Genomic DNA, 17,746 nt, shown 5'->3' with positions numbered 1-17,746 from the left:
TACCATAGGTGCCATGAATGTAGAATTGTTGGGCACCAGGTTGAAGGAGGGGAGGGCATTCCCAGATTTCAGGGAATAAGAATCATTTGAGTGTGTGTAAGAGAGGTTACAAAATACATATGAAGGCTGTCAAAAAATGGAAAAACCAAAGTGTGTCTTCATGTGATATTTGTTAACATCAAAGGTGGCACAATTTATACTTTTGTGCTTGATTTCTCCCTTTGTCTTATCCCAATCCAATCCAATGGCAACTTTTTTTCCTTCAACCTCTAAAATTTATTCCAAATGCTTCCAATTTTTCAATCTCCATTACTACTGCTGTGTGTGATGTTAATATTATCTCTCACCTAGATGAGGTTAAAGGCTTCTTTGTTTTTGCTACCTGAAGAAAAAACCCAATCCATGGAATGGATGGAGCTAGAGGTCATTATTCTTAGCAAACTAACACAGTAACAGAAAACTAAATACTACATGTTCTCACTTATTAGTGGGAGCTAGAGAGGAGAACACATGGACACATAGATGGGAACAACACACACTGGGTCCTTTCAAAGGGTGGCGAGTGGGACGAGGGAGAGGATCAGGAAAAATAATGAATGGGTACTGGGATTAGATGGGTGATGAAATAATCTGTACAAGAAACCCCCATGACAAAGTTTACCTAGGTAACAAACCTGCACTTCTAAGATAAAAGTTCAGAAAAATATTCAAACCACACATCAAATGCAACTATTATGTGAAGTTACATGTATTTTGGCAAATGCATGGAGGCCCATATGTACCACCCGAGTATCATAATGACCAGTTTCATCAACCTAAAATTCTCCCGTGCATCCCATTTGAGGTCAGTCACTGCACTTCTGCAAAGGCCCTGGCAACTACATTCTGCTTTCAGTTCCTATAGTTTTAGCTTTCACCATGTCATAGGAAGAAGTGCAGAAAATACTGATTTAACAGTGCAGCTGTATCAGTTTTCATCACAACTAGCAAGGAATGAGAATTCCTGTGGTTCCATATCCTCTCTTATGTTTGATATTTTTAGATAGTTGGATTTTAACCATTGTAATAAGTGTGTATTGGAATCTTCTTTGGTTTTTGTTTGCATCTCCCTAATGACAAATGACATTACATGCCTCTTTCCAATAAGCATATACTGTTTGATACTGTGTCTGTTCAAATTATTTGCATGTTTTAAAAAAACAATAGGCTTCATTTTTAGAGCATTGCTAATCCAAAAATACAGAGAGAAAACTTTGTCAAAATTACAGTTTCCCATATCTACACCACTCTCCCTGCCCTGCCTCACACGTACACACACACACACACACACACACACACACACACACACACAGTGTCTCCTATTATTTACAATTTGTATTATTATAGCATGTTTGCTACAAGTGATGGATCTATATTGATACCTATTTATTAACTCAAGTCCACAGTTTACATCGGGACTCACTCAACACTGCGGATGCTATAGGTTTTGATAAGTGTGAAATGGCAAGTATAAGTATTCATCATTGCAGTATCATACGGAATTGTTTCACCATCCTAAATCTCCTGTGTACTCCACCTATTGATCAATCCCGTATTCCTCAACTCCAACCCCTCAGCCCTTGGAAACCACTAATATTTTTAGTGTATTCATCTTGCCTGTTCCAGAATATCGTGTGATGGGAATCATATATTATGTCGCCTTTTTATATTTTCTCCTTTCACTTAGCAAAAGGCTTTCACGATTCCTTCAGGTCTGTCCCACTAACACGGATTGAAAGTTCCTGTTCCTCAACACACGTGTGAACATTTGTTGGTTCAGTGTTTTGGGTTTCAGCCATTCTTCTGGGTCTGTAGTGTTGTATCTTAGTTGTTTCAATTTGTGATTCTCTAATCATATATGACATTGTATTATTCTGTTTTCACACGGCTATAAAGAAATGCCTGAGACGGAATAATTTATTTTAAAAAAGAGGTTGAGTTGACTCCCAGTTCCACATGGCTGGGGGAGGCTTTAGGAAACTTATGATCATGGCGGAAGGTGAAGGGGAAGCAGGTACCTTTTGTAAAAGCTGGCAGGAGGAAGACACACGAAGGATGAACTTCAAAATACGTATAAAACCATCAGATCTCATGAGAACTCACTCACTACAAGGGGAAAAGCATGGGGGAAACTGCCCCCATGATCCAATCACCTGCCTTCCTCGACATGTGGGGATTAAAATTTGAGTTGAGATTTCGGTGGGGACACAGAGCAACACCATAAGAGAAATTGAATAGTTGTTTATGATTACTTAATATTCGTATATATCCTTTGATGGGGTAACTGCCTAGAATTTTTTGTCCATTTTAAATTGGGGTTTGTTTTCTTATGACTGGGTTTCGGCATTTTGTGCATATTTAAATAGATCTATTTTATCAGATATGTGTGTCACAGAACATTTACCCCAGTCTCTGGCTTGTCTTTTCTCTTAGGAGTCCTTTAGAGTAGAAGGTGTTAATTTTAATGAAGTGCAATTTATATCTCTTTTCTTAGATGTTGGCACTTTTGGTGTTGCATCTCAAAAAGTCACCACCAAACTCAAGGTCAACTAGGGTTTGCAACTGTGAGTTTGACCAAACTTTTGGTGATGCATCTAAAAAAGTCATTACCAAACCCAAACTCACCTCGGGTTTTCAGCCATATGTTGGAATAAGGTTTAAAATTCTGATAAAATATGTTTGACAACAAATGAATCATTTCCACATAAACACATGTGTAGGGAAATTAATTGGTGAAATCTTTGAGAGAAAAAGTCAGTAACATTTTAAAAGTTATAAAATAATTCATACCCTGTTCACTTCTCCTCAACTTCCACATTGATATGTATTCCTTATAAGGAATTTTATGCATTTGTCCCAGAATTTATGCTCAAATATGTTGATTATATTTGTATTCATTTTAGCCACAAAGAAAAAGCAAATATGTGTTCATCAGGAGGAGGTTGGTTCAGTTTGTTATTGCACAGAAATAAATTGGCATTCTTGGGGGAAGTTGCCAAAGTAAGGCAGATCTCTATGTGCTGTCATGGAAAGATGCTGGGTACATTTTAATAAGTGAGTATCACGGCATGTTAGGGTTGCAATAGCAAAGTACCATAACCTGGATGACAAAACAACAGAAATTAACTGTCTCACAGTTTTGGAATCTGGTAGCCCAAGAACAAGGTGTACACAAGATTGGTTCCTTATGAGGGCTGTGATTACGGGATGTTTTCCAGGCTTCTCTCTGTGCCTTGTACCGAGCTGTCTTCCCTCCGTGTCTACTCACATTGTCATCTCTCTACTCATATCTCTATGTACAAATATCCCCTTTTTATAGCGACTTCCATTAAGGCCAGCATTCATAACCTCATTTTAACATGATTGTCTTTGAAATAATCCTATCTCCAAATCAATGCCACAATGTAGAATTTTGCGGAACAGGCAATTGAACCTATAACAGTGGCAAAGGTAAGTGGCAGATCTATATGCATATCAGTATATCATTACACATGTGTGTGTATATGTACATATATGTGTATATAATGTTTATGAAAGGCAGAAATCAAAAATCATATTTTAAAATTTACACGGCCCCATTGTTACTTGTGCGAACTTCTGAGTAGGAGGCTGAGTTTTGGAGGAACTTTGTAATGAAAAGAATGCAATTTCTATGTATTTTTAGAACTCTTGTAAGAAAAATACGTGCACTATTTACTTTTAAGTAAAATATTGAAGTAACCCTAGGAAAAGGAAGAGGAGCACTCCAGTAGTCACATTAAGTAACAGTAAGCTGATGGAACAGAAAAAATTCCCTGAAAGTACAATGGCTTACCACAAGTTCATTTTTGTGCACATAAATTCGGATTGAAGTTGGCAGGGTGTTATGGGCTGAATTGCACCCCTCTTTCCAAGTTCATATATCCAAGTCTCAAACCCCAGGACTGCAGGATGTGACTGTATTTGGAGACAGAGCCTTGAAGAGGCAACTAAGGTAAAATGAGCTCTTATGGTTAGGATCATATTCAGTATGACTGGTGTCCTCATAAGAAGAGCAGATTAAGATACAAACACACAGACCGAGGAACAACCATGGAAGAATTCACAGAATTCTTGCCACTAGCAAACCATGTAGAGGCCAGGGAGGAAATCAAACTGGCTAACATCTTGATCTTAGATATTTAGCCTCCAGAAGTGTGAGAAAATACAATTCTATTGTTAAAGTCACCCAGTTTGTGGTACTCTGTGATGGTATAATAAGCTAATCCGCAGCGGGTCCTGGCTTTCACCTCAGCCAGGAATCCAAGCTGCTTACACCTTGTAGCTCCACATCACAACAGATGTTAAGTGCTGAACAGAAACGGAAGCATGGGAAAGATGCACTGGCTTCTGTCTAACTACGAATGAACCAGCCAGGAAGGCGAGCTAGACAAGACAGAGACGGGCACTCGGAGTCTCTCCCATATGTTATTACGGTACTCAATGAAAAGGAATTATTATAATTGATGACAGTAAGTCTCTTCATTGCTTGGGATTGTTTCTGGGAATGTCTGCATAGCCTTGAAATCTTCCAGCTTTTTCTTGCACCTACGAGGTGATTGGTGGTTTCAAATACAGGATTACATCCAGTTTTAAAACAATTCTATAAGTCTTCACAGAGACGATCAACCTTACTTCCTCAATATCACTTGGCACTGTCCTTTTAATAACCTATATAATGTCTTTAGTCTGAGAATTCTCTCATATATTTGGTGTATGATAAATAACCTGCCCTGTGAGCCTCTGCTACCCTCCATATGACAGAACATTCCTGAACAGCTATACATGTGCCTGTGGCTCACTGCAAGTCAAGATTTTCCAGTGGGGCAGGTACACAGAGAAGAGACAGTGGAAGGATGCTTAACTATTGTTTATTTCTCATCAGAGCTGGCATGTCTCCCAAATACCCTTGTTACCTCCTAGGCAGTCTTCAACATTTCATTATGGTTTTGTTTTCTTAGAAATTCACCTTCTTGTAGATCATTTACAAGGGGATGTCTATAGCCTTTCCTCATCCACAAAGTTTATGAAGGACAGATTGGTATTTGATCATCTACAAAAGCTTATTCATCTCTGTTTGTGTTCAGTGCCCTGTTTCAAATAATGCATCTCATTAAAATCATACTACAAGTATCAAATATTAGGAAGATTTCAAATAGGCTGTATCTGACCTTAGGATTGCATCCCTAAAACCCATGTGTTATGTGGCAAATCAGATTTTACTCTGCAGCCTATGTGGAAATACGTTAGCAGTGTGTTGAAGATACCTAGCCTAGGTATAGAAATGACACTATCCAAAATGAATATTCACATTGAAGGGCCATTATCACAGAGGAGCCGGGGGAGGGATGAATCACTCAGGGAACTTCTCCAGGGATACACAGTGCTCTATGTCAGGGGATGGGCAGATGTCTCTGGGCTCTTGCACTGAGGGCTGGGCACAGGTTTCAGAGTGTGAGACCACAGTGAGAAGTGAGTCCGCAGACCAGCTTCCAGAGTTGCACAAGAGAGCACCCAGGGGAGATCAAATGGAGGGTGCTGTAATGTGGGAAAGGCCTGGGGCTGGACAAAAGTACTGGCACCCAGACAGAGTCAGCTCTCAAGAAACCTAGGTCTCATAATGAAAGAATTTCAGTAAAGAAAGCCTAAAACCATTCCTGAATTTTATTGATTCTCATTGTCACCTTTCTTCTCTAGGCCTATCTAAATATTTGTCACAGGTTTCTTTTTTATGTTATCTGAATGTTGCGGGAAGTCAGGGACCCCAAACAGAGGGACCGGCTGGAGCCATGGCAAAGGAACATAAATTGTGAAGATTTCATGGGCGTTTATCACTTCCCTAATAATACTCTTAAAATTTCTTACACCTGTCTTACTTTAATCTATTAATCCTGTTATCTTCATAAGCTGAGAATGTACATCACCTCAGGGCCACTGTTATGATTGCATTAACTGTTCAAATTGATAGTAAAACATGTGTGTTTGAACAATATGAAATCAGTGCACCTTGAAAATGAACAGAATAATAGCAATTTTAGGGAACAAGGGAAGACAACCATAAGGTCTGACTGCCTGTGGGGTTGGGAAAAAAGAGCCATATTTTTCTTCTTGCTGAGAGCCTATAAACGGATGTGCAAGTAGGAGAGATATCGCTAAAGTGCAAGTAGGAGAGATATCGCTAAATTCTTTTCCTAGCAAGGAATATTGATATTTAATACTCTGGGAAAGAACTGCATTCCTTGGGGGATGTCTATAAATGGCTGCTCTGGGAGTGTCTGTCCTATGCAGTTGGAATAAGGACTGAGATACGCCCTGGTCTCCTGCAATACCCTCAGGCTTACTAGGGTGGGGAAAAAAAAACCCACCCTGGTTAAATTTGAGGTCAGACCAGTTCTCTGCTCTGGAACCCTGCTTTCTGTTAAGATGTTTGTCAAGACAATTATGTGCACAGCTGAACATAGACCCTTCTCAGGAGTTCCTAATTTTGTCCTTGCCCTGTTTCCTCAGAAGCATTTGACCCTTGTTCTCCTTTTTGCCCTTTGAAGCATGTGATCTTTGTGACCTATTCCCTGCTCATACACCCCCCTTCTCTTTTGAAATCCCTAATAAAAACTTGCTAGTTTTGTGGCTCAGGTGGGCATCACGGACCTACCGATATGTGACGTCACCCCTGGTGGCCCAGATGTAAAATTCCTCCCTTTGTACTCTTCCTCTTTATTTCTCAGACTGGCCGACACTTAGGGAAAATAGAAAGAACCTACATTGAAATATTGGGGGTGGGTGTGCCTTATATCTGAAAGACATTAGGAAGTGTGAAGAGAAGTGACATAACAGGAAGAAGGCTATGCTCAGGCTGAGAGGAGTGGGGCAGTGTGGGTCTCGATGAATTCAGAACTCAAGTGCCAGCCCAGTCACTTTCTTTTTTTTTTTTTTTTTTTTTAATTATACTTTAAGTTCTAGGGTACATGTGCATAACGTGCAGGTTTGTTACATATGTATACTTATGCCATGTTGGTGTGCTGCACCCATCAACTCGTCAGCACCCATCAATTCATCATTTATATCATGTATAACTCCCCAATGCAATCCCTCCCTCCCCCCCTCCCCATGATAGGCCCCTGTGTGATGTTCCCCTTCCCGAGACCAAGTGATCTCATTGTTCAGTTCCCACCTATGAGTGAGAACATGCGGTGTTTGGTTTTCTCTTCTTGTGATAGTTTGCTAAGAATGATGGTTTCCAACTGCATCCATATCCCTACAAAGGACGCAAACTCATCCTTTTTTATGGCTGCATAGTATTCCATGGTGTATATGTGCCACATTTTCTTAATCCAGTCTGTCACAGATGGACATTTGGGTTGATTCCAAGTCTTTGCTATTGTGAATAGTGCCGCAATAAACATACGTGTGCATGCGTCTTTGTAGTAGAATAATTTATAATCCTTTGGGTATATACCCAGTAGTGGGATGCCTGGGTCATATGGTACATCTAGTTCTAGATCCTTGAGGAATTGCCATACTGTTTTCCATAATGGTTGAACTAGTTTACAATCCCACCAACAGTAATAAATGGTGCTGGGAAAATTGGCTAGCTATAAGTAGAAAGCTGAAACTGGATCCTTTCCTTGCCCCTTATACGAAGATTAATTCAAGATTGATTAGAGACTTAAATGTTAGACCTAATACCATAAAAACCCTAGAAGAAAATCTAGGTAATACCATTCAGGACATAGGCATGGGCAAGGACTTCATGTCTAAAACACCAAAAGCAATGGCAGCAAAAGCCAAAATTGACAAATGGGATCTCATTAAACTAAAGAGCTTTTGCACAGCAAAAGAAACTACCATCAGAGTGAACAGGCAACCTACAGAATGGGAGAAAATTTTTGCAACCTACTCATCTGACAAAGGGCTAATATCCAGAATCTACAAAGAACTCAAACAAATATACAAGAAAAAAACAAACAACCCCATCAAAAAGTGGGGAAAGGATATGAACAGACATTTCTCAAAAGAAGACATTGATACAGCCAACAGACACATGAAAAAATGCTCATCATCTCTCGCCATCAGAGAAATGCAAATCAAAACCACAATGAGATACCATCTCACACCAGTTAGAATGGCAATCATTAAGAAGTCAGGAAACAACAGGTTTGGAGAGGATGTGGAGAAATAGGAACACTTTTACACAGCCCAGTCACTTTCTAATCATGTGATCATCATGTGATCGTGGGGTATTTGTCATGAGCTATAAACCTCAGCTTTTTCGTCTGTAAAATGGGCTTGGTAATCCCTCTTCTGTACAATTGCTGGAATGTATACACTGTGGGCAAAACACCTGCCAGAGAGCTTGGTACACCTTGGAATTTTAATAAAGGGCAGTTGTCATCAATATGATTACAACCCCAAAGTCTACCACTGTCTTTTGAGAAAAATTCAGCTCTTCTTTTTGTTATGCAAAACGACTCACAGAACATCTAGCTGAATATGTCATAGAATATGAACTGAACCAAAAGTTTGGCTTCATAAGTATAACTCAGGAGGACATTTTCTTTCTAAAAGGATATATTGTATCATTCAGGTAAGGAGAGGGTTTCACAGCTGAATGCAACTCAATGACTATAGATTTTGCGTTAAGGACCAACTCCTTTTCGCCTTTCCCACTGATCATCCATCCAAAACACTAGTTTTATTTAAGCTCCCCTAAAAATCTACACATTGCTTAGACTTGTCCACATTACCTTCAAAAGAACCAAAATAAAAGTCCTGTCAATGGAATGGGCTTGGGCTCTCCCAGGCCTGGCAAATGAGTGCCAGCCTCGAGGCTTCTGAGCACCACATCAAGGAATGATCACCACATTTCTCAGGAAACCCTTGCAGATGATGGGGATCAATCACCTAGTCCTTGCACTGTGTTCAAGCTCCTCAGTGACAGAGCTGCAGGACACCTTCCATGACTTCCCCATGTGGAGACTCCTCTCTGCTACATCCTCAACCCAGAGGGAACTGCTCAAGTAGTTTTCCATTCCATGCTTTTCTCTCAGCTTCTGAGTCTGGGCCCTGCCCCCACCCGGCTTCATAACAATCAGCTCCCACAGAAGCACCTGCAGTTTCCCAAAGCCCAAAACTGCCTTAACTCAGGGCCCTTTTACTCAAAGCCTCCATCTGGAGTCTCACCTCCCCACTCCTTTTGAAACTTACTCTTTAGATTGTAGAAAAAACCTCACCACATTCCTGAAATGGCTTGTGTACCTACACTCTACCGTTTTAGGGGTAGGGATAAGTCTTGCTTTTAATAGTAACTTCACTACTAACAGTAATTTCTATGAGCAAATGCTGATATAATGGTCATCAAATAAATGAGCACTGACACTTTTGTTACATTTTACTCAAAGCCTCCATCTGGAGTCTCACCTCCCCACTCCTTTTGAAACTTACTCTTTAGATTGTAGAGAAAATCTTACCACATACCTGTTATGGCGTCTGTGGCTACACGCTACCGTTTTAGGGGTAGGGATAAGTCTTGCTTTTAATAGTAACCTCACTACTAACGGTAACTTCTATGAGCAAATGCGGATATAATGGTCATCAAATAAACGAGTCACTGGTATTTTTATTTCTTACAATTTACTTTCGGCTACCTTCTTACATAACTCAAGGAAACCAGGTATGTATCTTTATTTTTCAAGAACAACAGACTACAGGGCCTGAGGAAATGCAAATATTAACAATCCTTTACTTTGTTGCACTATTTAACTGCAGAGTTCCTTCACAGTGTCAAGAAAATTCCTACAGCAATACCACATTCACCTGTGACACATCACAAAATGAGGCAGGTTTTCCCAATATGGTGTGTTTGTGTGTGTGTTTGTTTTTACAAAATATCAAACTGTTACTCTTAAACCAGATAAACAGCAATACACGTGTGACTAATATTCGTAAACTGAGATCCTGAAGCTATTTAAACCTGTCATTAATAGGAAAAGCATCTGAAAAATACCCAAAAGGAAAACAGGTAAATCCCGCAACTGCCCCTATGGAACAGAAGTGCAAACAGCACTGTGTTCTCCCCAGCCTCACCCGGGCCCTCCACCACGAAGAAACTCGACTGCCCTCTTCAAACTCAGAGGGAAGAATCTACCGACTTCACTCAGAAGAGAAGCTGGGGGACACGACACTGGGGCTTGCACTGTCTGTGGCAGGGGAGTCATCTGTGGTGTCAATTATGGCCTGGGCTCTCTCTTCCACATCTTTCAAAGCATCCTTGTACGAGGGTGGAAAGGAAATAGGGACGGTATTGTTGAGCATGGCCAAAAACTCGACTACTTTCCTCTTACTGATTTCTGAATGAGCTCTTGGGCCCCAAAGGAATTCGTAACGTGGAGGAGCAGTGTTGGGCACCTCCCGGTACTCTAGGTAACGTTCCTGCACCCAAACTTTAGTGAGGAGCTCCCTGGGCTCCCCAAAGATAAAGTGCTCCCTCCCAGCACGCACCCCTATTCCACTCAGCACATCCCAGATGACCTCCTCAGAGGCACAGGTGCCCTTCATGAAGATGATACTCAGAATAAGAATCAGGAGGCGGTTCGGGGGCATGCCCTGCTCATCACTCAGACTCCCCTCACAGCTGAGCTCTAATGTGTTTACAAAGATGTAGGAATCGTCAGGGTCCACTTCTCTCAGGGAAATGCCAAAAAGAATCTCTATGAACTCACGGGCTTTCCTGAAGATCATAGGAAAGTAGCCCCTGTACCTGCTGATGACATTCGTCACCATCTCTGCCTTTGTGACAGGCTGCTTCGCTTGATATTTGAGGAGAAGAAACCGCACCAACTCGTCCACCTTTTCATCCAGTGTATAAGTGAACAAGGGCTCACTCTCTATCAAGGACTCACTGTCTGTCAAGGACTCGCTCTCTAGCAAGGTGTCTGAGGTGCTTGTATCTTCATCTACTGGACTGCTGGACTGTTCACTGAATGGGCTCAAGGAAGTGGAGGAGGAGGAGGAGCTCACAGCACTCTGGAGAGGAGACTGGGCAGGCCCCTCAGGAGGACTCTGAGGACTCTCAGGGGAACTCTGGGAAAGACTCAATGAAGTGGAGGAGAAGGGGCAGCTCACAGAACTCTGGAGAGGAGGCTGCACAGGTCCCTCAGGAGGACTCTCAGGACTCTCAGGAGAACTCTGGGAAAGACTCAATGAAGTGGACGAGAAGGAGCTGACAGGTCTCTGGAGTGGAGCCTGGGCAGGCCCCTCAGATGGACTCTGAGGACTCTCATGGGGACTCTGCAGAAGACTCGCTAAAGTGTAGGAGAAGGAGCTGAGAGGTTTCTGGAGAGGAGACTGAGCAGGCCCCTCAGGGGGTCTCTGAGGTCTCTCAGGGAAATCCTGGGGAAGACTCAGTGAAGTGGAGGAGGAACAGATAATCACAGGACTCTGGAGAGAAGACTGGGAGTCCTCCCCCTGAGGAGGGCTGTGAGGAAAGCGGAGAGGAGACAAGGAGACCTCCCACTCGAGAGGACTCTGAGGAATGTAGAGAGGAGACAGGGAATCCTCCCCCTCAGGAGGACTCTGAGGACTCTGGACAGGAGACTGGGAGTCCATCCCCTCAGGAAGGCTCTGAGGACTATAGAGAGGAGACTGGGCAGGCCCCTCAGAAGGGCTCTGAGGACTCTCAGAGAAACTCTGGGGAAGGATAAATGAAGTGGAGGAGGAGCAGATGCTTATAGGACTCTGGAGAGAAGACTGGAAGTCCTCCCCCTGAGGAGGCCTATAAGGAAAATGGAGAGGAGACAGGGAGTCCTCCCACTCAGGAGGAGTCTGAGGAATATGGAGAGGAGACTGGAAGTCCTCCCCATCAGGAGGACACGTATGAATCTGGAGACGAGACAGAGAGTCCTCCCACTCAGGAGGATTCTGAGGAATCAGGAGAGGAGAAAGGGTATTCTCCCACTCAGGAGGACTCTGGAACGGAGACTGGGAGTCCTCCCACTCAGGAGGACTCTGAGGAATCTGGAGAGGGGACTGAGAGTTGTCTCCCTCGGCAGGACTCTGAGGAATCTCGAGAGCATACTGGGGAAAACCCTCAAAAGTACTTGGAGAACTCTCAGGGGAACTCTGGAAAACACTCAGTAAAGGGAAGGAGAAGGAGGAGCTCCCAGGAATCTGGAGAGGAGACTGGGGAAAACCCTCAAAAGTACTTTGAGAACTCTCAGGGGAACTCTGGAAAACACTTAGTAAAGGGGAGGAGAAGGAGGAGCTCACAGGAATCTGGAGAGGAGACTGGGGAAAACCCTCAAAAGTACTTTGAGAACTCTCAGGGGAACTCTGGAAAACACTCAGTAAAGGGGAGGAGGAGGAGCTCACAGGAATCTGGAGAGGAGACTGGGGAAAACCCTCAAAAGTACTTTGAGAACTCTCAGGGGAACTCTGGAAAACACACAGTAAAGTGGATGAGAAGGAGGAGCTCACAGGAAACTGGGGAGGAGACTGGGGAAAACCCTCAAAAGTACTTTGAGAACTCTCAGGGGAACTCTGGAAAACACACAGTAAAGTGGATGAGAAGGAGGAGCTCACAGGAAACTGGGGAGGAGACTGGGGAAAACCCTCAAAAGGACTTTCAGAACTCTCAGGGGAACTCTGAAAAACACACAGTAAAGTGGATGAGAAGGAGGAGCTCACAGGAAACTGGGGAGGAGACTGGGGAAAACCCTCAAAAGAACTTTCAGAACTCTCAGGGGAACTCTGGAAAAGACTCAGTAAAGTGGAGGAGAACAAGGAGCTCGCAGGATTCTGGAGAGGAGACTGGACGTCCTCACCCTCTGGAGCGCTCTGAGAAATCTGGAGAGGAGACTGGACGTCCTCACCCTCAGGAGGGCTCTGAGAAATCTGGAGAGGAGACAGGGAGTCCTCGCCCTCAGGAGGACTCTGAGGATTCTGGAGAGGAGACTGGGAGTCTTTCCCCTCAGGAGTACTCTGGAGAAGACCCGGGGAGTCCTCCCACTCAGGATGACTCTGACGACTCTCAGCGGAACTCTGGAGAAGACGCGGCATCCCAGCAGCAGGCATCTCCTTGTCCCCTGGAGAACACAGAATCAGAGAAGAGGATGAGGATGAGAAGGAAGAAGAGGAGGCAGAGGAGGAGGGGAATAAAAAGTGGAAAGAGGAAGAGAAAATGGAGGAGGCTTCCTCCTCTCCCTCCTCTGGAGGATCCTCTGCATCTACCAACTCCAGTATGAAATTTGGCTTCTGGAAGCCTTGCTCAAAGCTGGGGCATGGAAGGTTTGGAAAGAGAGGCACGATGAATATTGTTCAGGAGCAGCAGGTAAAAGTGTGAGCACGAATGGGTATGATGGGATCCCACAGGACTGAGGGAGAGAGGGACAGTGCCAGTGGCCTCAGCTGAGAAACTCACCCATGATGGCTCTGATAAAGGCCGGCTTACAGCTCTTCTTCTCTTACGGTGGTGCTCTAGGGCCTCACAGGTCGCCTGTCTTCCTAGGGTCTTTGCCTCCTGGGAACCTGTAGGACGATGAGAAAGCACCTCAGGGCACAGCTGGCAGGCAGGGTCTGAGGCACCAGGAATGACAGTGGGTGGCTACAGGCTGGGTGCTGCCAAGTCTGCCCTGTTTCTGGGGGTAGGGCCCTTGGTACAGAGTCAGGCTGTGCACTCACCTTGACTCCTGGCAGTGCCTGGGCCTCCTCTGCTGTGGTGCTTTTAGGATGTATGTGTCCCTCACACCCAGGTCTTCAACTCCTGATTCCTGGAGCACCTGCAAGAGGAAGTGAAGGAGACCCTCCAGTTATGATGGCAGCTGGGGCTGGCCAGACTCCCAGAGTCCCACAGTTCTGAGGTTCATGGCCCCCTCAGAATTCAATAAGCATTGTCACATGTTCTCAGACAGGGCCAGGCCCCCACCACTCTGCTGGCCCGAGGCAAAACCTCAGGGCCAACTCCACAGCGCTGAGAGCAGTGGGGGGTAATGAGGTGGCAGCCACCTCCCAGCACTCTACCATGGGGGCGGTCTGGGTGGCCTCACGTCTGTTCTGAGGCACACGTTGCGTCCGGAATTGGTGGGTTCTTGGTCTCACTGACTTCAAGAATGAAGCCGCGGACCCTCGTGGTGTTACAGTTCTTAAAGATGGTGTGTCTGGAGTTTGTTCCTTCAGACATTCAGATGTGTCTGGAGCTTCTTCCTTCTGGTGGGTTTGTGGTCTCGCTGTCAGGAGTGAAGCTGCACACCTTCTCAGTGAGTATTACAGCTCTTAAAGGCGGCGCATCTGTAGTTGTTCCTTCTTCCGGGGGGCTTCGTGGTCTGGCTGGCCTCAGGAGTGAAGCTGCAGACCTTCGTGGTGAGTGTTACAGCTCTTAAAGGCGGCGTGGACCCAAAGAGTGCGCAGCAGCAAGACTTATTGTAAAGAACGAAAGACTAAAGCTTCCACAGTGTGGAAGGGCACCCCAGCACTTTGCCACTGCTGGCTTGGGCGGCCTGCTTTCCTTCCCTTATCTGTCCCCACCCACATCCCGCTGATTGGTCCATTTTACAGAGAGCTGATAGGTCTATTTTACCGAGAGCTCATTGGTCCATTTTCGACAGAGTGCTGATTGGTACATTTACGATCCTTGAGCTAGACACAGAGTGCTAGACAGAAAAGTTCTCCAAGTCCCCACAAGGTTAGCTAGATACAGAGTACAAATTCGTGTATTTACAAACCCTGAGCTAGACACAGAGTGCTGATTGGTGTATTTACAATACCATAGCTAGACATAAAATTTCTAAAGGACATAAAGTCCCCACTAGACTCAGGATTCCAGCTGGGTTCACCTAATGGATCCTGCACGGGGCCTGCAGGTGGAGCTGCCCGCCAGTCCTGAGCCGCACCTGCAATCCTCAGCCCTTGGGCAGTCAATGGTACCCGGTGCCATGGAGCGGGGGGGCCATGCCCGTCTGGGAGGCTCGGGTCACGGGGGATCCCACCATGGAGGGGGGGCTCCAACATGGCAGGCTTCAGGTCCCGAGCCCTGCCCCACGGGGAGGCAGCTGAGGCCCCGCGAGAACTCAAGCTCAGTGCCGGCCTGCCTGCACCCTCTGCAGCTGCTGGCCAGGGTGTTAAGCCCCTCACTGCCCTGGGCCGGAAGCGCCGGCTGGTCCCTCCTTCTGCGGCCCGCCGAGCCGCCCCCGTGCCCGCCAGAACTCCAGCTGGCCCGCAAGCGAGCAGCCCCGGTTCCTGCCCACACCTCTCCCTCCACACCTCCCCACAAGCAGAGGCAGGCGGCTCCGGCCTCCACCAGCCCAGAGAGGGGCTCCTACAGTGCCGTGGTGGGCTAAAGGGATCCTCAAGCACTGCCAGAGCGGTCGCAGAGGCCGAGGCTGAGGAGTCACCAAGAGCGAGGGCTGATAGCACGTTATCACCTCTCAATGTGACCCCTCAGGCCTCACTCTTGTCCCCAGCAGGGCCCGGGAGTCTTCCCTCTGCCAGCTGGAGGCAGCTCCCCATGCTGACTTGCCAGGGGACCCCAGAACAAGGCCTCCCCGTCCCCGTCCCCTACACCCCTCACCCAGCAACGAGAGGGCGGCTGCTCAGCCTGAGCCGACTGGGGCGCTCTAGGAGGGCTGATTTGAGGAGCAGGGTGGGAATCTCCGGGAATCCGTCCTCTGAGGTGGGGGTTCCCCCGGTCCTCCTCAATGTCTTCCTATTTATTCCCTAGAGCGCCGGCACCTCCTCCCTTCCTCTGACGTGACGACCCGTCCCTCAGCCCTCGGCTACCATCTTCCTTTCCGGGAACTACAAGTCCCACGGCAGGCGTACAGCAAGCCGGGCCGGCTTCTCTCTGTGGTGGGGGGTGTCCCTCAGTTCTCCCTCGGGGCCCTCACCTTGAAGACTGGATAGGTCTAAGGCTCTTCCCTCCGCTGACCTGAGACGAGCCTCGTCACAAAATGCCTCAGGTTCTTCAGCCTCCCAAGATGGATGCCGGAAAGTACATCCGGGAACCCTGCCGGAGATGATCAGGATTGACAGCAGGGCTAGCGTGGGGGCGGGGCCTCCTCTCAGAGGAGCAACCAACCCCCACTTGTCAGCCTCCTTTCCATCCCTTCCTTCCCACCTCCAGGATGCGCTCCAACCCTTCCTGCTCACTCCCTAAGCCTTGCCGGACTCGTCCCTCCCACCTCCCCAGTCCTTGACACTCACACCCCACCTTTTTCCAGGGCTGACAGCAGGGAGTCGCAGGGTGCAGCCTGCGCCTCCCCTCCGTGTTGGGAGGTCACTGTCCTTCCACAGAGTTCTCTTGTTGAGTTGCCAGCCCTGGGGCAACTCCCTCTGTTTAACCGAAGCTGCCCTCCTCAGAGAAAATCTCCCCTCTAGCTGACTCCCAAAGTGAAAATCAGAAAGTTGTAAATGTGGGGACCCTGATGGGCTCCTCCAGAGCTGGCAGCAGGCACAGGGACAGGACAGGGGGCACTGCCAGTTATGAGCATTCCCTTCCTGCCTTCCTAAGAGGCCGTGCCTGGACTCCTGAAACGGCCTGGGCTCCCTGCCTCTGTGCATCTGAGTCTTTCACCTCCGAATAAGCCCCTCCCATCCCTGAGACCTGCAAGGTGCAAGAGAGGTCGAATCACATCCATCCACGGGGGGATACGGCCTCCCAGGCCCCAGGTAGGACTCCGCTGCCCTCCGTCCGAAATAGCGTGGGAAGGACCCTCTGTCTTCCTCTATTCCTGACACAGCCTCCACTCCCTCCCTCTTGTCTCCAGAGACTGTTTTTCAGATCAAGGTTCCCATTTCCATGAAACCCGCAAGAGGGACTGGAGCACCCTAGCATCTCTCCCTAACGGCCCTGCCCAAGGCCTCCCAGGAGGAGTGAAAATGGGCTGGTTTTGGGGGGTCCTCCTGTATCCGTAGTGGGGTAGCTCACCAGTCCGTCCTCTGTATCAGCCTGGGGATGCCTGGAAGGCCCCTGTCATGATCTTCTGCTCTCATGATCTGAACTGAGACTCACCAGAGCACAGCCTTGTCCTCTTTCTCCCCCCTAAGATGTCAGGGGACACCCCTGTGGGTCACCATGCCCCTGGGCCTCCCGGGGATGACAACAGGTGGGGAGCTGGTTTCTGTGGATCCCCCTCTTTGTGGGCAAGAAGTCTCTGCAGTTTTCCCTCAGAGGCCTCATCTGACTACTGGCTGCTCCTGGGTCTTCTATCCTTCCCAAGATGACAGTATGACCCAGGGACAAAAATAATGTGACTTTATCCTGAAGAAAACTGAAAATCTCTACCTCACCATGGTGATCAAATTAACATCATTAATGACAAATTGTGTCGGTACTCTGTGCCGTCGGTATGATATGATAAGAATGGCACTTCACTTCTCTGTTCATCTTCCAAGAAAACATAACCTACATCAAATCATAAAAAAAAAATCAGGTAATTCCCAATCAAAGGCTATTTACCAAAATACCTGACCATACATCTCCAAACTGTCAGTGTTTTCAAAAGCAAGAGAAGTCTCAGTGAACTGGCACAGCCAAAGGGCATTGAAAGAGACATGGTGAATAAATGTAATGGAGTATCCTCAGGGGATCCTGGGACAGAAAATAGATTTTCGTGACAAGGAGATAAATGTGAATAAAGTATGTTTGTTAATAAACAAAGGATGTTTGCATATCACTGTTGGTTCATTAGTTTTAGGAAAC

At 46.4% G+C, this 17,746-nt stretch overlaps 1 protein-coding gene across 1 annotated transcript; it reads right to left on the bottom strand.

Annotated features, from left to right (window-relative positions):
* Nucleotides 1-9,784: 9,784 nt before the first annotated feature.
* On the bottom strand, nucleotides 9,785-13,475 carry LOC115898641 (melanoma-associated antigen C1-like). The gene is made up of 2 exons (XM_030933661.1): nucleotides 13,472-13,475; nucleotides 9,785-13,136 (listed from the first exon to the last, which is right to left on the bottom strand). The coding sequence occupies exons 1-2, from the start codon at nucleotides 13,473-13,475 to the stop codon at nucleotides 10,207-10,209; spliced, it is 2,934 nt and encodes a 977-aa protein (XP_030789521.1). The 3' UTR covers nucleotides 9,785-10,206.
* Between the last annotated feature and the right edge of the window lie 4,271 nt (nucleotides 13,476-17,746).

The sequence above is a fragment of the Rhinopithecus roxellana genome, chromosome 7 (assembly GCF_007565055.1).
Source record: "Rhinopithecus roxellana isolate Shanxi Qingling chromosome 7, ASM756505v1, whole genome shotgun sequence".
Lineage (NCBI taxonomy): Eukaryota > Metazoa > Chordata > Mammalia > Primates > Cercopithecidae > Rhinopithecus > Rhinopithecus roxellana.
This window is presented reverse-complemented; position numbering and strand designations above follow the sequence as displayed.